The 25,496-nt window shown below is 39.6% G+C and overlaps 4 protein-coding genes, 1 long non-coding RNA gene and 1 other non-coding gene across 12 annotated transcripts in view; 4 read left to right on the top strand and 2 right to left on the bottom strand.

Annotated features, from left to right (window-relative positions):
- Positions 1-67: 67 nt before the first annotated feature.
- On the top strand, positions 68-3,646 carry LOC116043043 (beta-2-glycoprotein 1-like). Its single transcript, XM_031289544.2, has 8 exons — positions 68-267; positions 581-760; positions 1,176-1,272; positions 1,416-1,492; positions 1,833-2,018; positions 2,276-2,455; positions 2,740-2,937; positions 3,375-3,646. Exons 1-8 carry the CDS (start codon positions 198-200, stop codon positions 3,482-3,484), a joined length of 1,098 nt encoding a protein of 365 aa, XP_031145404.1. The 5' UTR covers positions 68-197; the 3' UTR covers positions 3,485-3,646.
- Positions 3,647-3,746: 100 nt separating this feature from the next.
- LOC116043052 lies at positions 3,747-25,184 on the bottom strand. Its single transcript, XR_004103362.2, has 3 exons — positions 25,174-25,184; positions 15,318-15,321; positions 3,747-4,160 (listed from the first exon to the last, which is right to left on the bottom strand). It is a non-coding gene; the product is annotated as an uncharacterized LOC116043052 (long non-coding RNA).
- LOC116043044 (beta-2-glycoprotein 1-like) lies at positions 5,019-10,324 on the top strand. Its single transcript, XM_031289545.2, has 8 exons — positions 5,019-5,295; positions 5,437-5,613; positions 6,228-6,324; positions 7,032-7,108; positions 7,414-7,602; positions 8,544-8,723; positions 9,290-9,487; positions 10,114-10,324. The coding sequence occupies exons 1-8, from the start codon at positions 5,214-5,216 to the stop codon at positions 10,176-10,178; spliced, it is 1,065 nt and encodes a 354-aa protein (XP_031145405.1). The 5' UTR covers positions 5,019-5,213; the 3' UTR covers positions 10,179-10,324.
- On the top strand, positions 11,961-20,265 carry nol11 (nucleolar protein 11). Its single transcript, XM_031289534.2, has 18 exons — positions 11,961-12,161; positions 12,659-12,772; positions 13,265-13,321; positions 13,759-13,907; positions 14,122-14,179; positions 14,466-14,607; positions 15,075-15,281; positions 15,722-15,798; positions 16,274-16,397; positions 16,614-16,705; positions 17,294-17,359; positions 17,442-17,626; positions 17,907-18,032; positions 18,190-18,423; positions 18,648-18,726; positions 18,878-18,970; positions 19,274-19,381; positions 19,648-20,265. The coding sequence occupies exons 1-18, from the start codon at positions 12,015-12,017 to the stop codon at positions 19,759-19,761; spliced, it is 2,172 nt and encodes a 723-aa protein (XP_031145394.1). The 5' UTR covers positions 11,961-12,014; the 3' UTR covers positions 19,762-20,265.
- Positions 21,946-22,027, bottom strand: trnas-aga. Its single transcript has one exon. It is a non-coding gene; the product is annotated as a tRNA-Ser (tRNA).
- Positions 23,103-25,496, top strand: part of LOC116043050 (nucleosome-remodeling factor subunit BPTF) — a 48,144-nt gene continuing 45,750 nt past the window's right edge. For all 7 annotated transcript variants that reach the window (XM_036000364.1, XM_036000360.1, XM_036000363.1 and 4 more), the window contains exon 1: positions 23,103-23,918. In XM_036000364.1, coding sequence (XP_035856257.1) covers positions 23,348-23,918 — 571 coding nt within the window. In that variant the 5' untranslated portion in view covers positions 23,103-23,347. The remainder of the gene's footprint in view (positions 23,919-25,496) is intronic.

Raw genomic sequence — 25,496 nt, 5'->3', positions numbered from 1 at the left:
ACAATATGAAGGTTATTGATCAAGTTTTGGGTAAATATGCAGGAGTTAAGACCTTTGCGCTCGATCAATAGGAGCTTACACTGGCATCTGATTGGAGCAGGCTATTGTCAGGGGGGCCTGTTTACCCAGCAGCCCTTATGTTGGCTCCATCTCCACCCAGACGCAGAGGACACTGAGGAGACTTCACTCTTAAGAAGATGGCTTCAACGTTGGCTTTGCTGGTCCTTTGCCAAGTAGCTTTATACAACACTGTAACATCCATTAAAGGTAAAATGGAGCAGGATAATTGCTTCATTTGTATTTGAGCATGAAATGACTATTTGGTTTTTTGGTAATGTACTGCAAGTACTCCTGTTTGACTTGCTGTCACAGTCCTTTATCTATTTGCATTTTCTTATCTAATGCACCTTTTGCACATGATTGATGGTGTTGCATCAAATGTAAAGTGTGCACAACTTTCACAACATTCTAATCTACACAATGGATTATGGAGGAATGACTACTGTTGCTGTGTTGGGAACATTATTCCTGTGAATTCTTCCCGTGTATTTGTCAAATTATATTTCTTGTCTTTAACCAGTATGTGGCCGACCTCTTGTCACTGACGGGATTGACAAGCTGACCCTAAAACGTGTGTATGAGTTTGGAGAAGAGGTGACCCTCACATGTGGACGTGGGTACTTGCCTTCAACAGTGACCCCTCGAAGGATTACCTGCACCAACACAGGAGAATGGACACAGTCAGACCTAGCATGCTCCCGTGAGTTTACTGGAGTGGGACTTTCACTCTACTACATTTTAAATAGTGTAGTTGGTGTCCCTTTTACTCAGAGTGATGCAGAAGTGCAACACTAGAACTGCTGTAATTCTTAAATCGTTACAACCACCCCAAAGTAGAAAGTATGAGCAAGGTGGGAGTAAAAACTGGCTTATGTATTGTGCTCCCGCTGACCTTTCTTAAAAAAAAATCATATAATGCCACATATAGTCAAAAATACAGCAATATCAGTTTTCAAACACTGATATAGTCTGACCTTAAAAATATACCAATGACAAAAATAACACATTTTGGTGCTCCTAGAATATGTATATATACTGTAATATTGTGAATTGTGAATAATGTGATTATAACCTGCAAGAGATTTAGATTCAAAATTGTACCATCTTTTCTACAGCTAAGATGTGCCCAATCCCTAGACCTCTGCAGCCATTAGCAATGGGAAGGACAGAGGCTCCATTTAAGAGTGTGCTTAACTACACATGTGATGACGGGTAAGGTTAAATGGTGATAAAAGAAAAAGTCAAGAGTCAAAAAGTCACTTTAAAGTCACTTTATAATCGCTTCATAGTTCCAAACAAATCATTACAAGGTGTGGTTACAATAATATATGTTAGAATAATGTGAACTTTGTCAGGTACGTCATGCAAGGAGCCAATGAGAGCAGGTGTTTACATGATGGCACCTGGAGCGATCCACCTCCTCTCTGCAAAGGTACAGGAGGAAAATATACATAGTGGAAATGGTAACAGACTCTGCATTGTTCAATGGAGAGAAAACACAACTTCAAAAGATTAACATTTTTATATAACTAGGAAATACTTATTCTATTTGTTTATTGATGCTTAATTTCTGTTACTATGTATACGTTATACTATAGTATAATAATAGGTTATTATAATTGACAAGACATTTGCCTTGTTCATTTTTGACAGTATGCAGAACACTTTTAAATATATGTGTACCATTTTGCATTCTTAAGGCTCACAGAGAAGAAATGTTGACTAAAGTTGATGTCAGTAAAACTCTAGCGTGATTGTTTGTCTTCTTACAGCTGTGAACTGTCCGCTGCCCAAGCCACCTAGAGATGGAAGAATTGTCCATGATAAGCCAGTTACTGGAAGCACCACCATGTATGGGCAAGGCTGGACATATGAGTGTAACCCACCTAAGGCACCAAGTTATGAGAGGGGATCCTGCATGGCTGATGGAAGTGCAACTGAGCCACCGGTATGCCAAGGTACGCAGACAAGTGTCAGTGTGAAAGTGTCAGTGTTCTCCATATTCTTTAAACATGTCTTCCTCTTTCATCTATTTCTCGTCTTCGTGATTTGTTATGGGCCAAATCAAATCTATAGGATTTGCCACAATGAAACCAGCCTGCCCGCCTGCATTTGCATTTTTTCAATGTTTTCTATAATGTCTTTTTTTAGACAACATACCTTTTGCAATTTGTAACTACCACATAATACCTCTTTACATTTTTGATCATCCCAGAGGTGAGCTGCACCATACCAACAGGCATACCGAATGGCTTCATCACCTTTGCTGTGAAGAGACAACATGGCTACAAGGAAAAGGTTCGGTACGCCTGCAATGAGCATTATATTCTGGATGGTGAGGATGAGATACAGTGCCAAAACACGGGAAACTGGTCTTCCAAGCCAGTTTGCAGAGGTGATTCATCAGATCTTAAAATCTAAAGTGCTACATTTCTGTATTTATGATTCTGGATCAGCAGTATCCAGATATGTTCATATTGTTTCTGTGCATTACAAGCATTACAAGGTTAGTTAAAAGAAACTAGAGATAAACTTTTCTTAACTTTCAGCACTGCTTTAATGCAAACCTGGAAGTGGTAATTAAAATTAACTTCAACCCGATACTAATGTTGTAATCGACTGAGGGTATCTGCAATGTCTGCTGAAAACATGCTTTGATTGCTCTGTTTTTCCATCCAGCTCCCTGCACAGTTGACATCAAAAGAGGCCGTATCTTCTACAATGCCAAGAAGCTCTGGATTTCAGACCTGAAACCCAACAGAGTCCTCCATGGAGAACATGTTGTCTTCTATTGTCTGAACAGAGCTGAGAGGTGTGGCTACCCTGTGGCCAGCACTTGTAACGATGGAACCCTCCCCATCCCAGAGTGCTTTGAGGGTAAGTTCTTGTCAGCTGGATAAATCTAATTCAAACTCTCTAGTTCCATCTGTTGAGGTTTGGATGCTCGACAGATAATTAAAAATACAACTGTATTCAATTGTATTTAGATTTAGGAACCATGAGCACTGAGAACAGATTCAAAACCTATACCTAAAATTGTTTGTAGAAAAATTGAACTATGTTTATAGGCAGGGGAAAGTATTACTGTATATACGGTATAACAGCAGAAATAACAGCAAACATTAGATAATAAAGGGTTCAGGATATTTGACTCAAAACTTGTCCCTATCCCCATGTTTGCATAGTGGCAATGCAGTGCTCTTTCCCCCAAAACAATGTTACATAATGAGTCTCTCAGAGGCTTACAGATGGCTTTGAAGAAGCCCCATGCAGCCATGCATTTTTATATCTGCCTTTCTTTTTCTTGCTTTTAGAACCAGGCAAAGTGGAGTACAACTTAAGGCCCAAAACCCTTCCATCAGAAATCGCAATGTGTGCTGCTTCACCCCCTGCAAGCCCCACAAGCCCTGCAAGACCTGCATAACTTTGTACAGAATGACCTGAAACATCATGTACACCTACATATGGATATGAATGAATCTGTAACAGTACGCTTAAAGACAAAAGCCACTTATTTTATTTGACCTGTCAGTATCAGCTGATAATAAAGTAACAGCAGTAATTCTTAATAAAATAATGAAAATGATGTTGGTTTGGTACCTTAGAGAGTCAATGACCTAATGAACCCGTGTAGTTTTCAATACTCTGATACATACATACCAAACATACATACTGAACATACTGTACATGCCCCTCGTACCCAGTACTGAGGTTACAATAAAAACTGAAGACCTGAACTACGTGGGTACAAAATCTGACATCCTTTCACAGGAGATTCGATACCAATTCACACCTTATTCATGTGAAAATTGTACATGAAGCCGATACCACTCAAAATGTCTATGTGACCTTAACCAGGTCACAAAGGGTGAGACCATAAAAAAATCATGCTTGTATAGTTTTAATACAAGCATGATTTTTTATGGTCTCACCCTTTGTGTAATTTTGTGTCATGGTCTTGAAGGCATTTCACCACTCATCGCTTCATCGGTTATATTGGCTGATGGGAAGTCTAATCCCCTCTGTGGGTTGTTCACTCAATTAAATAATATAAGAGTGGTTAAGGTCACATAGACATTTTGAGTGGTATCGGCTTCATGCTTGTAAACAATAAAGTTTGCGTGCATGTGTGATTATAGCAACTGCCCTTGTAGCTCAGTTAAATTACAAATCAACAAAATGTTTTATTATAGCTTTGGTAATGCACCCTTGTGAAAGGAACAAATACACTTTAATTTGAAATAGTGTAAACGTTTACTTCAAACTTTTTGAATTTGGACATTGATATCTATATCATCTGTAGCTGCTCACTGAGAGAGGCATTATTTTTTTGGGCATTTTGTCTTTAATAGACAGGACAGCTGTAGACAGGAAAGGGGGGGAAGAAAGGGGAAGACATGCAGCAAATGGCCGCAGGTCGGACTTGAAGCCTCATGCCGCTGCGTCAAGGACTGAGCCTCTGCATATGGAATCCCGCTCTACCAGCTGAGCTACCCAGGCGCCCTGAGAGGCATTATTTTTAATGTCAATCAACTTTTGCTTTACAGTAACTTAGACCTCACTAATTTCAGAGAATTCTAATCCAATATTTAATACAATAAGTTTTTGTTATCTCAGTATTAGTAATGAGATTGCATTGCTAAAATTGCTGTTGATGCTCTTCACCTTTGTAAGAGGCATTTTTGTTTATTGTGTTGCAAAGGGCACCAAACATGCCATGAGCAATAATGGTGGGGTGAATGTAAATTTCTGGAAATACAGATTCTTACAACTCAATAACATGATGAATTTGTCAGCAATGGATCATCATTCCATTGTATTCTTTTAGATTTGATGTGTCTCTGCTCTTTAAAGTGAAGTGAAGAAATGGCAAAATTGGGCCAAATGGGCTGGTGTTTCATAATATTGCAGCAACAAGGGAAAGTCCGCTGCTGGAGCGTTTCAATTCCAGTAAAATGTCGTCTGTTATTGCAAAAAGCAAGCCAAAAAAAGCTGAAAAGAAAACAGGGGTTGTTAATAAGCAGTTACTTCATGCTGCTCTTATCTGTTTACTTTTAGAGAAACACAAACAGCACTGAAAGAGGGGACAGAGAGTCAGTATTTGAACCAGAGGAGAGGAAAGAACCGAGGAGCGTCCGACTTTTCTACAAAGGATGGAACGCATGCTTACTCTGTTTCTGCTATCTCCATTTGTTTTTTGTTTTTTTACCATTGTGACATCTCAACAAGACAATGGTATTTATTGTTATTTCTTCCTTTTTCTTCCTCCCTTTGGGATTTAGCAAAAATGTCTTTTGTGGCTGGATAACATGAATCTTAAATATTTTTTTCAAGCAATTTGAGAGTCTATACATCATTTTCTATTTGTCCTTGCAGTATGTTTTAGGCCTGAGCTGGCTGCCAACATTGAGCTAGATGGGCTCCAGAGGTACTTTAGCCCCGGTGAGGAGTTAGTGCTGTCCTGTAAACAGGGATACACCCCCGTGTCAGGCCCTCGGAAGATTGTCTGCGCTGCCAGTGGAAAATGGACGACAACTAAATTCATCTGCATACGTGGGTCTCCATTATTCTAGGGAGAATTTAGGGTCTTGTGACAGATCGCCTTGTACTGCAAACTTAACAGTAATCTTGGAAACAAACATTACTTAAGGAAACTTTTACTTTTTATATTACAGTACATGTCATAGTTGTATAAGAGAGTGTAAGTAATTTTACCTGCAATCATTCATTGATTATTCCTGATATCCTTGATAATTTTCCAATCTTACTATAAATGAAGACTTATTTTTGATGTGGCATAGACAAATGCAATGCTTTTGTAGATTCTGAAAAGAATATGTACAGTGAAGCATTGTGAACCATTTCTAACAGATTTTGATTACTATACTTTAATTCATAATATTATTTGTACAATGAATAGATAGATGTTGCTTATCTTACAAATATTCTGTATGTTTCTCTGTTATGCTGCATATAAATATATGTATCCAGGACTAAAGAGTAAGTTATTAGAAATCTGTTTATTGGCCAAATAAATAACAGAGAAGATGTGATTATGGCAGGTACAGCAAACATCTCTTTCTATGTTTTCATTACAAATAACAGAATAACTAAATAGCAAAAGCTTTCATTTACACATGTTCTCTGTACTGTATTCTTCACTACAGCAAAAAGGTGTCCCTATCCTGATCCATTGTCTAATGGAGAGCTGTACTATGAGGATACTGTGTTCCAGAGTACAATCAACTACACTTGTGATTATGGGTAAAGCAAGAACATCTTGTTGAAATTCATTGTTTGACATGTGTAATTTTCTCTCTTGGACCCTTGCTGTCCCTAATACACTGGGGGATTTTTGAAAATGCAAATGATGAACCTCTGATCAGGCAAACGGTTCTATCTGGCAGACAGTAAAGCATGTTAAGTAAAATGTAGGCCACTAGCATCATCCTGTTAGTGGATTTAAAAGTTCTGAAAACAAAATCATAATCTTCATTAACAGTTAAGTCCATAACATATCAGCAGGACAAACAGTGGTTTGTGCCAAGTAAAAATCGTTTGCCATTTAAAGTGCAAGCATTTTAATACATTTTATTTAATATGTAATCTGTTTTACCAACGGTGGCAAGTGTACACATGTGTACAAGTGTAATTCCAATCAACTGCCAATACCTTTGAGTTCTCATTTTCCCACTTTTGCATTCATGCAGTTTGACTATTTAAGCATCAGCGTACACAACAAACAGCTATCTCCTAAAAAACATGTTTTAGGTGCTTTCTATGTGTAGGTAAGGTGACCAATAAACCGAATTATTTTGTATTTTGTGATTTGACCATTATTTTAAGATTCCTCTTATCCATCAATACTTGGCTTCAAATGCCTTTAATATGATTTAGATCAACCATAATGTGTAATGTCTATGTATTTGCAATCTAAGCACAAACTGACTGAATGATTTGGCTCTGCACAGGTACACCTTGACTGGAGACAGCACTGCTGTGTGCCTTGCCAATGGAACATGGAGCACATCAGTACCGGAGTGCATTCGTATGTAATTACCTATATCCTTCCACAAGACCAGGAAGAACGCATAAACATACAGTTGCTCTTTACTTAATTTTCTGTGGTCTTTTTTTCAAATTATGTCCATCAACTTGATATTAGGCCTGTGAAAACACATTTGTATGTTATCTAGAAATGTACCACAACTAAGCTATCACTCAATTTTCCCAGCAGCTATAAAGGCTAAATAATACACACATAGTAACAGACAATAGACAAAAACTGACACATACAGTACAAGCAATAATTGTATACATATAAATTGGCATATTATGTCTCTTCTCTCGTAGCTGTGTCCTGTGGTCTCGCTCCAATCCCGCAGTTTGGGATGATAATTTACGACAAGACGATTAGAGGGAATACCATTGCTTACGGTGTCAGAGGGACGTACAAGTGTCTGCCTCCATACGTAGTTTTTGGCAACGCAAGAGCAGAGTGCACTGTCAGTGGCAACTGGACCAAGACACCTGAATGTCGAGGTATAAAAAATAAAAGCAGGAGTTGCTGTAATAATACCAAGAGGAGTTATTGTGGCATTGCAAGAAGTATTTAATGATCACAACCATTACTTCAAAGTGTTACTGTAGGATAAGTAAAAGCAAGCCAAACAACCTGTTAGTATTCTAGTAATGGAACGTGTATTGTACTGTTGCAACTGTACTGTTGTGACATTTCTGATCGTCTGAACTTCTTTACAAAACTGAAGTTCAAAGTTTATTCTTGATCTTAGTATCAGCTGATGAGAAAACAATCTCACCATAAGGTCCACTTATGTATAGTTCGCCCAAATTTGTGTTGTGTGTGTTTCATGTTTTTCTGAACCACCACATATAGAAGAAGTCTACGATGATCACAGAATAATACATAAAACAGAACCTTTCCTACTGTATTTGATTCCACCCCTCTGTTCAGAGTAAAACAAAATCATTTAAATAATTTAAGTTATTACTGACTCTGAGATATGTGGGGATATCCTGTGGACGGCTAGTGGCTTTTCTGCTGCTAGATATTATTACAAAAGTTATAATGGTAGGTTCAATTAATTCAATAATTGGATGAATATTTCATTAATGGGGGATCAGGCACAGTGTGAAGTCTCTATCATGTATAGAGAAAAAGAAACCATCTGCAAAACAGTTTGGGAGGATATGGGGGGTTTTCTCAACACTATTGGAAAGTAAAACACTCCAGTTAGAAGAGCATAATTAAAAAACAGTGGGAGCTGAAAAGGACAACGCACTAATAACAAAATCAAATGAAATTGTACCACATTCGGTCTTTACCATCCCCAACTTGCAACCCCAACTGGTAACAGTTAGTAAAAAAAATATGAAACCATATAGTGACAGACAATATGATGTCTAGCTATTTTCATTAGTAGAGTCTCTCTAATGAACGGACTAAATTGTTCCCTTTACAGTGGTGACCTGCCCTCCACCGGAGAACATTGACAAAGGCTACATGTCAAGCAACGACCAGAAAGACTATGACTACATGGAAACAATCAAATATGGCTGCAATGGAGACTATGTACTTGAAGGAAGCCTCCAGATTGTTTGTCAGCACAATGGGAATTGGTCTGAGAAGCCATCCTGCAAAGGTAGGGCCACAACCAATAGTACAGTTGTTTTACATTTCAAATTTTGGTGATAGCTGCCTTTCTTGGGTCACCATGTGGGGCAAGGACTTCAGACCTACTTGTAGCTGTTTTGAGAGTTTAGCTTTATAGAAAAGTGTGGCATAAGAAAGTTTTTTCATGTGTTTCCTAGTTTGAATTTATGTATTTCTGTTCCTACTGGACATTTGTTGGTGATAATTCTATCCCAGCCTAATTCCATTATTCTTTAAATACAATAGGAAATGCTTTTTAATGTTGAAATGCTTATTTGAAGACCTCTGCATTTAAATTAAACTGTCAGATGCCAACTAATATAAACTTCTCCAAATTCCCTCAACTGTTATATGGGAACAACAGGTTTCACATTTAAATGTCAGCCCCTATTAATGTTTTTAAATATTACTTCTTAAATGACAAGATAATTTTGATAGGTGAATATAATGCAGCTAACCCCTCTCAATTTCCTGTGTAGCGACACAAAAACAGTACAATCACCCCTATATATACTGTATCCAGTATAATGTTTTTCTTCTCCCTGTGACTTACAGCTCCTTGCAGTGTTGGCATACAAAATGCAAGGATATTATACAAAGGACAAAAGATCTGGATCAAAGACCTACTTCCTAACAGAGTCTTACACAAGGAAATTGTCTCAGTCTACTGCATGGACAAGGCCAGGAAATGTGGTTATGCAGTGCAAACCCAGTGCATCGATGGGAAACTCAAAATCCCTGAATGCTTTGAGCGTAAGGAATATTTCATGAACAAGCACAATGTGTCACAAAAAGGAGCCCAATAGCCAAAACTCTAGATAGGCTTTCTTTTATTCTATTTTATTTAATTCGTTGTTTTTGTATATTTGTCATTTTACTATCACTCACAGCAGCGCCAGCTTTGAAGTGTCAGCTGTAAAATTAAAGTTATTAATTGCTCTTTCTCAACTGTCAAATTTTAATGAATTTAAAGGGACTGTTTAAAAAACTCTATATGACATAAAATACATCCACTATCAGAACAGCTGGAGCAGTATATGATGCAGGTGTTTTATTTTCCTTTGGGTTCAAAAGTATTTGCCCTCACTATCTCATATTTCCTTCAATTTGTTTCAGAAATGACAGTAGTTACTCTAGCATAAGTCAAGCACTGTTAACATAGTTTCTGTTGTTTTTAGCAACAGCAACAACAACAAAATGTCAATGCAGTTGACCACAGTTTAATCACGGCGAACACATGGATGCTTTTTGGGTCAATATTCTCTAGATCTGTTCCTTAGATTTTAAAAGAGAAACACTTATTAAGGATCTGTTCCTTTATTATATTAAGCATTCTAACCTGTTCTCTGTATCTGTGTGTGTGTCTTTCTCTTTTCTAGAGCCCAGCGTTCTGGATTATAACCTTAATTCAAGTTTACTTCCATCAGAAATCAAACAGTGCTGAAACAACTGCAGATCCCTCCTCTGATTATTATTAAACTGCTGCAATATGGATTATGTGTTGGTGTGTTCTGGTTGCCGTTGTGGTTTTCTTATCTCTGTTCAGTCTCCTTGAACTTTAAATAAATAACCACTAGATTTGTAGGAACCGAACACTGAGACAAAGAAGTACAAAACTCTATTTCTTAAAGCTATAGCGTGTAACTTTTTTTTAAATTAATGAAATGTTTTTTTTGAATCCTCTGTGTCCTCCTTGGTTACTAGCAACTGCGTGTGTGTGTTGGGGGGAGGGGGGGTGCTAGTAGCACATCATTAAGGTAGAGTAATGAAATAGCAATAATTCCTACTCCTAATACGTTACAAAACCCATTACTAACCTGTTCAAGAGCAGTAAGGCAACATCCGCGTCTGACCTCAGTCCCTTTTCTTTTTTCAGCGCTCTCCAAATAAGAAAAGCCACACCAATGGTTACCTGTGTTTGTCTTTGCCGTCGGTCACTTTCTTTTTTTAATTTTAGACCTTCTGCTGAACATGTAGGTCTTTTCTCAGCAGTACAAACACTGACTGAAACATTTCTTTGGGGGCGAGGTTTGCATGTTTCATGTGGGGGCAGTATTAAATGTTACAAAGATACAGTATATTCATTGAGATTTACATGAGCCTAGTCTTTTTATTGTATTATTTTTATTGTACTTTTTATTAGATGTGTGAAAAATAATGCAAAAGCTGTGATGCTATGGAAGTGAAAACTGTTGTCAGGGTTAGGCCCACAGCATGGGCCACTATTTGCCTATAACACTGGTATTGCAAAGATAGGATTTAAACTCAACAAAACATAATTTAAATTTCATTAGAAAATATACAAAAAACGGCCTGCTCAACGCCTTCACAAATTCCACTGAAACAACTCAGTCTGATAAAGCAGCTGTTGGTCAGCAACACAGAGTTTACTCACGTATCTGTACCATGATGGCTGTTTGCCTCCACCTAGTGGCCGACTCAGATTCATTGACTCATATTCACAACTTTGTCCCGCCTGTGTTTGTCTGACAGAAAACATAATTTTCTGGAATATATCTGTATCAGTAACAAATGCCACCCAGTTTCCTAGGGGAAACCCTGTGATACACTTGCCTTTTATACAAGCGTTAATGGATATATGTCCTGAGATTTTGACAAAATACAAAACTTGTTTCCCTTTGCTTCCGCCTGAATTGCAATCCTGGCGATGTAGCTGCGAAGGATGACATGGGGGGTTCTTATATACAGTCTATGGGGGTTGGTGCTGTTCATCTTATAGCCTACATCCATGTTCATCCATAAAATATATTTTATATTGGGATGTGTTCATCACAGGAAGCCTCTCCTTTTTTGATGAGACAAGTCATATTCCCTGGATAAACGCCTTCTGACATTTAAGAGCAAGATAAATTAAAAAAACCCAAACAACAACAACCAAGAAAATGTTTTATCCTAAAGGGAAAACATATCGGCCCAGAAAGATAACCTAAAAGAGAGAGACGGCCATGGTCTCGCTGCACAGGAACTCTGATGCTAGATCTAGCTGTAAACTAGCCTACTGAAAACATGTTGAATCTTGTGAATCTTGTCTTCTTACAAAATAAATATGACATGCGATGTTTTGCGGCAGCCAGATATTAAGTAAATAATTCCACTTAAAATGAATAAAACAATTACCGTGGACGTATTAAGAGAACCAGTACGAGCCAATCACAGCACGGGACTTGCGGGGGCAGAAAAGCAACGCTTCCGGTGGCCTCTGACGTTCAATTGTCTATTCTCGCGAGATCCAACGAGTTCCACTTTCTTCTCGTCCAGCATGGCCGCGCTGTATGAGGGATACACGTTGTGCGGGCTTGCCCCAGCTCAAAATCTGTTAAGTTCAGGCATTCAAGGTGTCGAAGCGGAGAGAGACAGCGACCATGTCGTTGTCACGGACTCAACCAGATCCGTCACGCTGTACAAGGTAACGTTTAACGTTTGTTTTGAGGAGGCTCTCCTAACCTGGGCCAGCTGATCAGTGCGACCTGTTTAACTCGTGTTGGCATCCTCGGCTGTTCTTAGCAACTGTGGCAGAAAGCACCAAAGCAGTCAATGCAAGACAAGACAGAGACCTCAGTTAGCTGTGATAGTACCTTGACTCGTAATTAAGGGTCGCTCAATTTTAGTAAACAATATGCCAGTCTACAAAACGGGCAAATGTTAGCTAACGGTAGCTGTATCCAACGCAAGACACAGGCAGCTTGCTAACGAATGAACAGTGTGCATATTAATCTAATTTACAGCTACATATATCACTTAATAGTTCATCAAGCAGTTCCTTTTCAGTAAATGTAAACTTTCAGAATTTCCCTGACTTGCTTGTTTCATGATCATACACTATGGCTTAGCTAGTCACACAGTTGTACTGTTTTACCTGTGTGTGTGTGTGTGTGTGTGTGTGTGTGTGTGTGTGTGTGACAGGTTTCAGACCAGAAGCCGCTGAGCAGCTGGACGGTGAAACAAGGACAGACTCTGACCTGTTCAGCAGTCTACAACTCACAGACAAAGGAATATGTGGCAGTCTCAGACGGAAAGGTAGACTTGTATTCATTGTTGTTGTGGCAAGGTGGTGTTGTGCTTGCTTAGATCACCATCTGAACAGAGCCCCACTCAAGTTTTGACATTTGACAAAAAATAAACCAATCAATTCTTACCTTAAGTATACAAACCAGACTAAAGTAGTTGTTTTTTAATTTCCTATACAATAAAAGAAAGAAGTGAACTCCAACACACTACCAGCATTAAGTTCATTGGAAAAACATGACATGTTGCTTTTTCAGTAAACTTTTACTAACTGTTTCTGCATCACTTCCTTGTCCCACCCGCTTGTCTACCAGGTGTACATTAGACAATGTTCAATTGGCTTTGTCCATATGATTAGTTATTCACAACACAATGTTACCCGCTTTAAATCTTTGACCTCGCAGATTTATGTCGTCCTTGTAAAATAAACCTGTTATTCACTTTGTCTGACATTCCAGAAATACCTGTCTGACACTCACAAAATGACTGTTTGTGTTTTTTAAGGTGATCAGAATTTGGAAGGAAGAAGAAATACTCTTAGATAAGGCCTTCAAAGCAACCGTAAGTGAACTTGTTTGTACGATGTGTTGTCTGATCACGTCTAAAGGCAAAAGGCTGTTGTTATAGAGAGCGATGAGAAGTGTCATACAATTGGTGTTACTGGTTTGGTGGAAGTGGTTTATTCACACTGTTAAGCACTCTGTATCAGCTCCAATTGAACATGTACATTGTGTCTAAGCTAGGTTACTGAAACTTCATAGAAGTTTATTTTCTTTCTTTCCACTGCTGAAATCTTTAACATGGTACATTATATATGTGATTACTTAACATACTGTATGAGATGGAGCATTTTGCTTTCAATCCGCTCAAAAGATATTTGATGAAGTGACTTCTGTTCACCTGCAAGTTGGTGTAATTGTTTATTTCTGTTCCACTCAATTGGGTGACAGGACTGAACACATCCTCATTCCTGCCTCCTGTGTATATTTTCTCTCTAGGTGTCATCAGATGTCTGGAGGGTCCACTGTGTAGCTGGAGGGGAGCCTGTGGTCTTGTTCCAGAGAGGAGCTGTCAGGCTCCTGGACTCTCTCCTTTCTGCTCCCCAGCAGTCCATAGAGGAAATCCTAGCTCAAGAAGAAGTCATTAGGTCAGTATCACTATGCCAAACAGCCCCATTAAATCCCTTGTGTTATAATCCGGATTGAGAACGAGGTTCAGAATCTGCCCAAAGAGATGTTTAAATTCAAGCAATTTATATAGACAATTACATTTCAAATCGTTACATAACAGGGTTGCTAGTGCTGTGCTGTGTCTCACCTGTTGTCTCTTGTGGCTTGATGATTGTTCTTTTTGTCTTTTAGGTGGAGCACCAACATAGTGACTGAGTCACAGCAGGTTGTCATTTTCACAACTGAACAGGTAACATCTTTTTAATTGTTTGGCTTTTGACTAAAGACACATAAGCTTACACCTCAATTCAATGACTTCTGTTTCAAGCACACTTATCACAATGCTATGCTGTAAAAAAAAGTAATTTGAGGGCATGCTTATGTGCCTGCTTGTGAATTACATGTTTTTTTATGACCCATTTGACCAATAACTCATTTTGTCTATCCTCTGTTTTCTCCATGGACCTGTGCATCAACTCTTGGTTATTGGTATTTCTAAAGGCCTGTTTGCCTTGGCTGTCAATGTCTTCCCACAGAAAGGAGATCATTTCCTCTACCTGCAGAGACTGAATCCCAACACCCTCCAGAGGTACCGGCTGGAGAGAGAGGAGCCTGGTCTTTCCCCGCTCAGCTTCTCTGCCTCCTGCAGGGATAAACACATCTGCCTGCTTTATCTCTGTAAGCCTGCATTTCCTGTGAAAATATTCTTAGTGTCAGTGGTTGACAGCATAGGCTAGTTTCGTGGACCTGGAAATTAAAATGCGCGCAATATAGTGCGTGGCATGAAAAAAATAATAGGTTTGCATTAAAAAAGGACATGTGTAAAAGGGTGCATTCCAAAGCCTAACCTGCACAGTGCCTGTTTGTACTATTTGGGTATGGTTTCCACACTGCGAGTTACTTTACACATCCATGAAGTGTTACACAACCAAAAACCATAGCAGTGGTAAGTTGTGGTTTTACTCACAGCGCTTAATGTACACTTGTACATTTCTTTTTAGGTATATTTTAAGTTATGCATTGTGTTACACAAACATGGGATGCTACATGCAAGATACACAGCATAGGTGTTATCAGTTCCCTCTAATCTCTTGCCTCAATAATCCTTTTTACCTTTTGTGCCTCATCATTTTCCTTCCACCCAGACCCTAACGGTCATGTGTACCAGAGTGTAGTCCCTGTGCGGGGCCTGGGGGCTGATGAGGGGGCCCAGGCCCTTCTGATGCCCCGCAGCCTGCTGCTGGCTCTTCCTATCGGAGAAGGCCTGCTGGAGGCTGCATCGGCTCAGGTCCTGGATGATGCCCATGTAGCTGTTGTGGGGGTTCCACACCCCTCCGCCGGAGCTGGGAAAGGTAAATGCGCTATAAATAATAAACCCCATGTTAAACTACACTGCCTCAAATGAAGACCACAAGTGCTCTACTCAGACAGATTTTCAGATGTAATTAGCCTGAGCATTTACTAAAATTACCATTTTAAGCATGACAGATCTTATCTGACTAGATCTTAATCTAGTCAGTCTGGGATATACTACACAGCTTTCACTAAACTATTCTAGAGAGTCAGCAGGCACAACACCAGAGCTGTGTCCTAAATGTTTGTTGAAATTCATAGGTTTGAATTATTAAAACTTAAATGAATACAAGGCTAACATTTCTATTAAATTGCATTCATTTTGACATGTGGGCCTTGCTTTCGGAATAAATCCACTAGAACGATGACCTGAAGCTATGTGACTCCACTATCTGATGCAAGTCTGTGTGGTTCTTGAATGGCTTCTTTGATTTTTCAGACTTCCTCTGCATCTGGAATACCAATTTCCAGACGCTTCAGGCAGGAAAAGAGATGGCGGGCAAAATCTACGGACAGGTGGGAATGCTTTGGTATTTTAAATGCAAATAACCCACCCAACAAATTGTTGTCTTATCTTTCCGTTGTATGATCAGTGGTTGAAACAATATACTGTTCATGATTATTAGCCATGCTAACAGCAGGGCCCTAAAGCTCATACGGGACAATTACCAGAGTGTATATGAGCTTTGATGAGTATGTATGGCTCAACTACTCAAGCTTCCCTCATTGTTATTATTACTGCAGGCCAAGGTTCCCTGTCCTTCCAGCTGCTGGGTGCTGATTGAGGACTGTATGACTTTGGTAGAGCATTGTGTCTGCTCTCCACTGTGACAGGGTTCACTGTCCCTCCTCACAACTTAATGGCAGTTTACAATCTTAATATTGACGCATAAATAGACAAGTTGTGCTAGTATGTATTATCACTATTAAACTATGTTAACTTTTACAGTTAATTCCTGTTTGTATTCACTTCTTTTTCTCTTTGATTTAGCTATGGCGTTATTCGAACAAGTTATTCATTCCACATGGGAAAACCCTCTCTGTTATTCCATACGAGTGGCCCAAATCCTCCTTGGCGTCCGCCCTGGGAAAACTAAGGCAGGCCAAGACTGAAGGTGAGCTTAAACAAATTTGTACTGCTCCTGTTGTAATCAAAACGTGTGCAAATGACGTGCATAAAACAAAAACGTTTGATCCCAGAGAACCTAAATAAATAATACTCCAATAACATGTAGTCGGTAGTGGGTTGCTCTTAATAATGCCGCAACACTGATTCGACATTGGAAACTTGTATGTTCACTCAGTACAGTGTGTTTTTCTTACTGCTACAGAGTCCAAAGCTCCCACTTCTGTACCATCTTGGAATAATATTCTGCATGAAGAGAAAGCTCATCCTTTGAGAACAGTAGAGACCAGGAAGACGGTATGTTGAATACGTTTTTGAGGCAAAATAAGGGGACTTGCATAAATGGAAAGAGGCTGCTGCCTGAATTACTGGTGCATCAATCCAACACACTGTTGCCTTGAAAACTGGCTTACAGTGTTACCCAGACAACAGCTAATTAGCACTAGCTCCATATGGAATTGTGATATACAGTAGTTGCTGCCTGAAATGGCTGTATTGTTCACAAAATTTACAATATTATTTATTGTGGCAAGGGGAACATTTAAAATACTAAAATGCTAGTGTATTGTATTGTTTGTTTATTTGTAGATGTATCTATAAAGGTAACATACATTAGTATGTAAAAAGGTCTTTCTCATCAAACAATTCATCCCAACTTATGAATTACTAGAGTAAACATGCACCCAGGCTAGAACCATAACACAAGTGGCGTTTGTGGAATATGTAGCTGTAGTGGCATGTGACACAATTTTTGCAAATCAGCAATTCACTAAAGTGTATTAAAGTTCTGTGTGTGTGTTGTAGTGCCACCTGAAGAGCAATGGTCCAGTAATGTTCCTGTGAATGATATCATCTATGGTGTGATTCTTCTCTCTTTCCATACAGAGAACAAACCGTAAGAGCCAATCAGCACCTAGTTTAACAAATGACCACATTCTGGAGCTCATCAAGGTAAAAATTTGACTTTTCATGGCTCTCTGGCAAAATACTGAAACCATTGATTCAAAAAAAACATTTTAATTTCCTAATGTAGACAGCACCAGTAGAAGAGGTCCAGAAAGAGGTAGAGGTGCTCCTCTCAAGGATGGATGTCCAGGGCCTGCAGCCCTCGGTGGGGCAGCTAGCATCAACCCTTGTGTCCCGGAGCCTGGACGATCCAACCTTCTACACCCCCAGCAGCCTGGCACAGCTGGTGCACACTCGCTGCCTCTGCCACAGGTCAGTAAGGCATGGCAATGGAATGAAAGTTATGCTATTTTTGCTAAGGTATTAACTGAAATATAATAATGTTAATTCTCAAAATTATTTAATCAGTATTCAGTCTGCAGAATGTATTTCTGAAACTGCATTTGAATGCAAATGTCATAATTGAGTTGGTTTACATAATGAAGCAGAAAATCTTAATTAAATGACTCAAACTGCATTTATAAATACTGGTAAAGTAATTCAATCAGTGTTATTTCTGTATTTTACCATTTGCCATCATGGTCTTGAACAGTGTGTGTCCTGATCTTGTGCTCCTGGCCCTGGAGAGGAAGGACTACTTTCTGTGTCAACTCTGCTTGCAGTTCTTCCCTGACATCCCAGAAGCTGTCACCTGTGCCTGCCTTAAGGCCTTTATCAGGTAAAACTGACCACAGGGTCCTTTTGATATTACCACTGGGGGGCATAAGAGTAATATATATTTGGGATTTAGCGGTTTAATAATCTGATAATTAGCCTGACTCAGTGTAATGTAACATTTCAAAAAAACAGTGTCTTGTTCTACCTTTGTCTTGCAGTATGCCAGATGTTGATGCAGAGAAAGTGAGCGTGGAGCCTGACGGTGTCTCCTTCATGGAATCCCTAATGGCTAGAGAGCGTGGCCCGCTTGGCTTGCAGAATGGTTTCAGCCCCATTGAAATGGACCGTTCAGACAGCCTCGGTGTAGGTGACACCAGAGCAGAAGACAAGGAGAAGGCCACAACTCCAACAGTACAGATCTGTCCAGTGGGATTACACAAGGCTGTTCTACTGTATCCTGCCAGTGCACACTCAGACACCATATTGTTAGCATTCTGTAACATTTTGTTGTTTATTATCATGCAACTAAAAGTACATTATCATGCAAATAAAATTTGACACATTTTTCATCTTGTGTATCAGAGCTCTATAATAGTTATACAGCATCATTGCAAACTATTTGGTGTGCAATGAATTGAATTTACTCTGTTTTGAGATCTTAACTTAAGCGGCATAGAAATGAGATACTGCAGACGGCGTACAGCGACTCTTTCCTCCTCCCACACCTTAAAGACCTCTCCTCTCAACATGTTCTAGTGAGTAACAGCTTGTTAATTACCCCCCCGTCCTGAAGTAAAACGGGCAGCACCCATTCAGTTAACACATTTCATTGCACATTTTCATAACGCTAATTATAAATGCTGAAAAAAAAACCTGTGTATACAATGTTCTTTCTCATCCAATCAGCTTTTCCTCCAGTACCTGCAGTTCCTTTACCTAAAATATTCCCAAGATGCTTTCCCACAGATGCATGGATTGAGATCACCAAGTCTGACTCAGGTCTGTTTCAATGTCTGACTAGATAATTAGGGAGGGCACACCTGATGTGTCGGTGCAGCTTGTGTCTGGTGGTGGAAGTCAGATTCACATTTTGACCTGAAGTGTGTGCAGTCTGAATGATGTTCAGCCGCTGTACATACAGTCAGCATAAAAGTTAGCGCATAAAATTTTCCAACTGTTTTTTATAAACTTCTGATATGTAACAAACATGTAAAAGCACTGGAATTATATAGAAACTCCCTGTGAAATGGTTGTAAAAAAATAAATAAAATAAAACTCTGTTTTCTTTGCATTTGATTGTAGATCATGGATTGGGTATGCTTGCTGTTGGATGCCCATTTCACAGTGCTAGTGATGACTCCAGAGGCCAAAGGCTTGCTGCTGAACCTCCACAGCTTTGTTAAGTCTCAGGTAACAAACAGTCCTCCCCCTTGGCTGCATGTTAAATATTCTGGAGAAATAGAAAACATCAACATCAACTGTTCTAGAGATTACATACAAAAAGTACAAATAGCCATTTGGACATGATTCTGTTATTATATGGTTTTGTGGTTTTATTATAGGTTTATAATAGCCGGGATTGAATGTGGGGGTTGTGTATGCCTGTAGGTTGTTGCCAGACTACAGCAGTTTTTATGAGAAAAAAAGTTAACCAAGTTGTCTTCTTGTGTCCTCAGGTGAGACTGGTTTCTGAGCTCGGAAAGATCGAGGGCAGCCTCCAAGAGCTCAATAAGATGAAGGTGAAGAAGGACGTCGGACAATACTCCATTGAAGTCATCGAACTGTTTTAGAATGTTTATACTTTTAATAAATCATTAAGCATATTATCCAACATTTCACCTGTAGTGGTTTTAAGGTTGTACACTTGTCCCAAATGGTATAATATTAAGTGCTTTTTGGCACAAATGCTAGCCATCAGAACTCAAGATGTATGAGTTTTACTGTATATGAATTCTTGGTTTAATTTAGGCATTGAATAAGTAGATGCAGATGCCTTTTAACCATGTAAACATGTTCAAGATGATGGAAAGTTGACCATTCAGATAATATGGTTTGCATGATAAATAAACTGTCTGCTCAATGCCAAACTGGTTCAAAATGGGTTTATCAAATGCATGCAAAATCGTACTGGGACTCTCCCTTTAAACACAACTGTGAGAATGAATGGCTGTGACTTTGTACTGGGTGTTCCACAGGAAAGCCTTTTATTTTGAATACAAATATATAACTATGAGAAAAGCTAATCCATGTTTGATGGTTTTTTTTTTTTTTTTATTAAATGTTTCTATCAAATACCTGTGAATTAATTTGGGATGTAATGAAGTCCATGATGTTCCATGATTTTTGCATGCTTTTACTAATTTGCATTGATATGATAATACTTTATTATTATTAGCCGGTGAAGTGCACTTAACATAGAATAGCAACTGTGGTTTGACTCCACTTGCTGAACAGGATCTGCGGACTGACCTTACCACACTCCTGCAACATGCTGCTGAGAGGGTGTTAAAGGGTGCGGTATGAAAAAGGAGGGCATACTGAAAAACACTAAATATAATAGATTAACAGTCTCCAGTCCAACTCATTGCTCTAACTACCTTTCCTATTAACAGTAAGTAGGTTAGTGATTAGATCATAGCTGCTTCGCAAATATATTATCGAAACCACAAAACAAAACGTACGTTGTCGGCGGGATTCGAACCTGCGCGGAGAGACTCCAATGGGTTTCTAGTCCATCACCTTAACCCATGGATGTATTAAGAGAACAACCGCGCAACCTAAGCAACGCCCGAAAACCGCCACAGGCCAATCGTGGCTTAGCAACCGTAACTAGGCGCGGGAGGTCTGTCAAGCTTTTGAGCGAGGGAAACATGCCGAAGCGTTGTGCGTATGGATTGTGCAAATCCGATACCCGGTATCCTAAAAGTTTGGAGTGGGTGGTGGAATTTTTTCTCTTCCCGAAACCTAAAACCCAAGGGGAGAAATGCCGGGCGTGGATCAAGCAGTGTGGGAGGCCCCATTCACAACTAAATGTCGACAGGATTAACAAAAACACCCACGTTTGCTCCAAGGCAAGAACACGCTAATGTTAGCTAGCTAGCTAACTCAGCACAGCATTGCTTGGAAATAATGACAGTTCTTTGTTCATAATGCATATATTTGAACGTAAAATAAGATGATTAAAGGCAAGACGGAGGCTCACTGACATACTTTAAAATATAATTCTGCATTTTGTTAATCGCTAAAAAATATAAGCAGGAGAATGTTATCATTGCAAAGTGGTCAGGCTAATGTCTTGTTTATTCCACAAGACTTATTATGGATAAGCTGTTTGTGCATGAATATAACTGTTCCTCAATTTCCCATTTGAATGATCAGTATGAGGCGGCTCACATTATGGCATGACCTATAGGCTTTAGCTTCAATTTTGATGAAATTATTCTCTAATCGGTTGCATATTATGTAGTGGATATATCCCTCGAATGCATACTGTTATATATAGTCTATGGTTTTACCCCATGTGTTAGCAATTCACAAGCTACCTGCCAAGTCATACTTCCGCTTTTATTTTGGTGAAAGTAACTCAAAAGTAACGCAAAAGTAGTGTAAAGTATTACAATTCCGAGAAAGTAATATAACTAATTACTCTCAAATGACAGTAACTAGTAATCAATAATGTATTACATTTTGGAAGTAACTTGCCCAACACTGGTTAGGACTTGTTAGGAATCGTTAGGAGATCTTAGGATGTGTTTGGCAGTCCATTTGCGGCAACATGCTGCTGAGTAGGGTGCGGTATGAAAAAAAAAAGGGCATATTAGGAGGGCATACTGAAAAACACTAAATATAATAGATTATCAGTATCCAGTCCAACTCATTGCTCTAACTACCTTTCCTATTAACAGCAAGTAAGTTAGTGATTAGATCATAGCTACGCACTCGCAAATATATTTATCGAAACCACAAAAAAACTACGTTGTCGGCAGGATTCGAACCTGCGCGGGGAGACCCCAATGGATTTCTAGTCCATCGCCTTAACCACTCGGCCACGACAACACGTAAATGAAAGAGTCATGTTAATTATATAAAGGGAAGTCTAAAAAGATAAAGTTGGACAATTACTGATTATTATTATTGATTTACAAAAACAGGAGCTTGGGTTGTGTGCTGTATATTGTTGAAGTAGCTAGCCAAATTGAAATGCAAAAGATGAATGTCAAAAAAATAAACAGTTGTCGAACTCAATAAGTCAAACCCAGAGAGTTGCATATGATGAAGACACAAGTGGAGGGTGTCCCGATCGCACCTCTATTGCTATTTAGTTAACGTTAAATGTTGTTGCTAGCCACATTGTCACACTAGATTATAGAATAGATTTGATCAGCAGAGCTCAGCATCGCTCTGGTTAGATTTCAGTTACCTGAACTGGCTGAATAGCGGTTCCTTGGTAATAAATAAAAAGTCATATAAAATGCATTTGATTAAGAAATTATTTACAGCTGTTTCACACATTTACGTAATATTAAACATGAATGTTGAATGTGTGCTGTTAACTTTTATGACGACTTATTTAGGTTCATGTAATAGAGCTGAATGTGGGACTGGGGTGTATATGTACCGTATGCATCTTCTCGCCTGGCTTTGCTGTGACGACGATAGCGAGATGGCCGAAAATGAACGATGGTGTTTCATTGAATATACTCGAGTCACCTGTGTTTATAACCAACCACCAAACAGTCAGCGCGAATAAAGTACTATTGGCGGAAAGCGTTTGCATGGATAACTAATTTTATGAACTAATCACGTCTATTGTAGAATAGTGGATCACGTGACCTCGCATCGAGTCAGGCCTGCTCGTGTCAAGTTAGTGGATAAAAACCGCATTTTCCGATCTGTTATAGTGAACTAGTTCAAATGAAAGCGTTTAAAGTTTATATTTTGATTATATAAACGGCTGCATTGAAAACAAATAATTAATTTAATGTGGTTTGATATTTATGCTATGTTCTATACACCACTGTTACTGTATTTAATAAGTATTTGTTATTTTCGCGTTGTTTTTACTTTGAAGGAAAGGGCGCTATACTTCCGGTATAACCCCTGGTATCCGTGGTTAGCTTAACGCAGCTCTGGGGCCTGCTGTGTTTTCAACGGAGGGAGAGCTAAGAAGAAAAATGGCGTCTGCAGGCGACCCAGAGCGGGACACCGGCCATACAGTTTGAGCTTTCCGCGCTGAAATTGAGACCGGGGCTTGGTGGAGACTTATCGGAAACCGTCACCAGATCTTTTGGTTTATTTCTCCCCCGCTTTTCTCCGGTGTGCGTGGCTTATTCGAGCATCGAGATTGAAGCGGAACAGAAGATACTCTCTCCCACAATGAGGGGGAGAAGAGGAAGGCCGCCCAAACAAGCAGCCGTAATGCGGGAAGGTTCACCCGGGCCAGTCCGCGGCTCTCGAGGCAGCAGGAGTAGAGGGATGCGTGGACGGGGACGAGGCAGAGGACGCGGTCGAGGACGGGGTGGAAGTGGCGGCGTTTGCGGCACTGGCTCTGCGGAGGTGGATACAGAAATCTCCGGCCGAGAGAACTTTCATTCGTCCCGGGGCCGCAGGAAAGTTGGAGCCTCCACCACGGCGGCGGCCGCGGCATTGCGGGGCAGAGGAGGCAGAGGGAGAGGCAGGGGGTCGAGAGGCAGCCGCGGCAGTAGAGGCGGAGTGAGGCGGCCTCAAACCAAGGTGGTCTACGACGACAACAGCGATGAGGAGGATGATAATTTAAGCTATAGGTCAGACGAAGATGAACTCCTGAACGACAACCCTTCGGATCTTGAAGAAGAGGAGGCCTTGGGAAACGACTCTGACTATCTGGAGGAACTACCAGATGATGATGATGCCAGCTACTGTACCGAGAGTAGTTTTAGGAGCCACAGCACGCTCGGTAGCACTCCAGGTACGTTCGTTTGCCAGTGCACGCACTTTATCATAGCAGGTTTGCATTACTTAAAGTGCATTTTATTTTTTAGCTCAGTACAGAAACCAAGCCGCATTGTTCAAAATGGAGCTTGCACTCAGAAACAGGCCTTTGTTTACCGTGTGCTCTGCTTGCCACTGGTTTGCAGATCTGCTCCACGCTTTAACCGGCTCTCGTGTTTTTCACTTTTTGTCGGATCAGCACATTTGTGTTGTCATTTTATAATGAATAATGAATTCGTGTTTTTTTTTTTTACCGGACTTTTTTAATGCGCGCTGTATTTAACGTGTTTTCACACACACGGAGAAACTGGATGTGTGACGTTATTTATCACTTTCCAGTCATGTCATTCATTCAACATTTCTTACTTATGTAGGCACAGTAGCCTTCAGTAAGTGAAGTTTTTACTGTAGACTACGCTCCATCAAAACACTTAGTTTGTAAATATTGTTTCCTATTGGCCTCGGATTAACAGTTCATAGTATACTTCTTCTTAGGCCGTAGTACCGAAATGAAAGTATTACCCGTCAAATAAATTAGTAATTGTATTTTATTTACGCACAATCATTGGACGTTTGTACGTGTGTCCAATGAGACATATTTTTGTTACATAATGCTGCTTAGTGAGTTTGACAGGACTTTGTTTTGAAGAGAGGCGCTCTTTTTTCACTTGTTGCAAACACCAACTCGTTACAATATTACGTGGTGCACCGTTACCATAGTAACCAATTTGTTTATCCGTCTTATTAATACATCCATGTGTTTATCGGGTAAACAAATTCGAGCCATCGCGGCCCCTCTTATGGACAGTCATGTTAATAAAGTGGTGTCTGCAAAAATCAATTGACATAACACATCTGTTATGTAAAGCAATGCAGTAGAAGCAGTGTGCGAGCCACTGGAAGTAATTCTACATGCATAAGATTAGAAAAATAGTGACCGTGTGATCCAGACTTGGGTGTTTTGTGCATTTCAATATCTGCTCAACAGAAAAGCCTTTTGCTATCTATGTGGCATCAGATATTGTCATTTCTTGTTGGGATGCATTTTTCTTTCTATAAAACAAAAATGTTCATCGTAAAGAAACATTTGAATGTAGATTGTATTTCTTGATTTGTTCACCCTATAACCCTTCACTACACCCTGATCAGGCGTTATGCCATTTAAGTGGTTCAGGGATTACTTGCATACCTCTCAATTTCCAGTAGCCACTCTGGCTGCTTTCTCTGAAGACATTTTAACATGGCAGCATTGTGCAGCCGAGTGTGAGGGGTCTTCCGTAAGACCAATGGTCTAGACATTCCAGTGCTTTCACTGCTATGAACAAACAGACACTCATTTCCATGCTGTTCTCAGAATTATACCAAACCTAATGGAAATATATTTGCTTAACAGTTATTGACTTCCAGTCTATCAGCTGTTACTGCAGTGTTTACATTTAAGGTACAACATGGCAGACAGTGTGGATGAAGTGGTGTGATTTTATATGATTTAACACTGCTGTGTCAACAAATCAATAATGATTTGTTAAGATTGAGAAGAGCACATGGAAAGGCT

Source organism: Sander lucioperca, chromosome 4 (genome assembly GCF_008315115.2).
Source record: "Sander lucioperca isolate FBNREF2018 chromosome 4, SLUC_FBN_1.2, whole genome shotgun sequence".
Taxonomy (NCBI): domain Eukaryota; kingdom Metazoa; phylum Chordata; class Actinopteri; order Perciformes; family Percidae; genus Sander; species Sander lucioperca.
This window is presented reverse-complemented; position numbering and strand designations above follow the sequence as displayed.

Coding starts and splice junctions, on each gene's coding strand:
- LOC116043044 (XM_031289545.2), top strand. CDS start 5,214: ATGGAACGCATGCTTACTCTGTTTCTGCTATCTCCATTTGTTTTTTGT. Junction 6,325..7,031: donor AACTACACTTGTGATTATGG/GTAAAGCAAGAA, acceptor GGCTCTGCACAG/GTACACCTTGACTGGAGACA. Junction 7,109..7,413: donor ATCAGTACCGGAGTGCATTC/GTATGTAATTAC, acceptor CTTCTCTCGTAG/CTGTGTCCTGTGGTCTCGCT.
- nol11 (XM_031289534.2), top strand. CDS start 12,015: ATGGCCGCGCTGTATGAGGGATACACGTTGTGCGGGCTTGCCCCAGCT. Junction 13,322..13,758: donor ATAAGGCCTTCAAAGCAACC/GTAAGTGAACTT, acceptor TTTTCTCTCTAG/GTGTCATCAGATGTCTGGAG. Junction 14,608..15,074: donor CATCTGCCTGCTTTATCTCT/GTAAGCCTGCAT, acceptor CCTTCCACCCAG/ACCCTAACGGTCATGTGTAC.
- LOC116043043 (XM_031289544.2), top strand. CDS start 198: ATGGCTTCAACGTTGGCTTTGCTGGTCCTTTGCCAAGTAGCTTTATAC. Junction 1,273..1,415: donor AACTACACATGTGATGACGG/GTAAGGTTAAAT, acceptor GAACTTTGTCAG/GTACGTCATGCAAGGAGCCA. Junction 2,019..2,275: donor TGAGCCACCGGTATGCCAAG/GTACGCAGACAA, acceptor TGATCATCCCAG/AGGTGAGCTGCACCATACCA.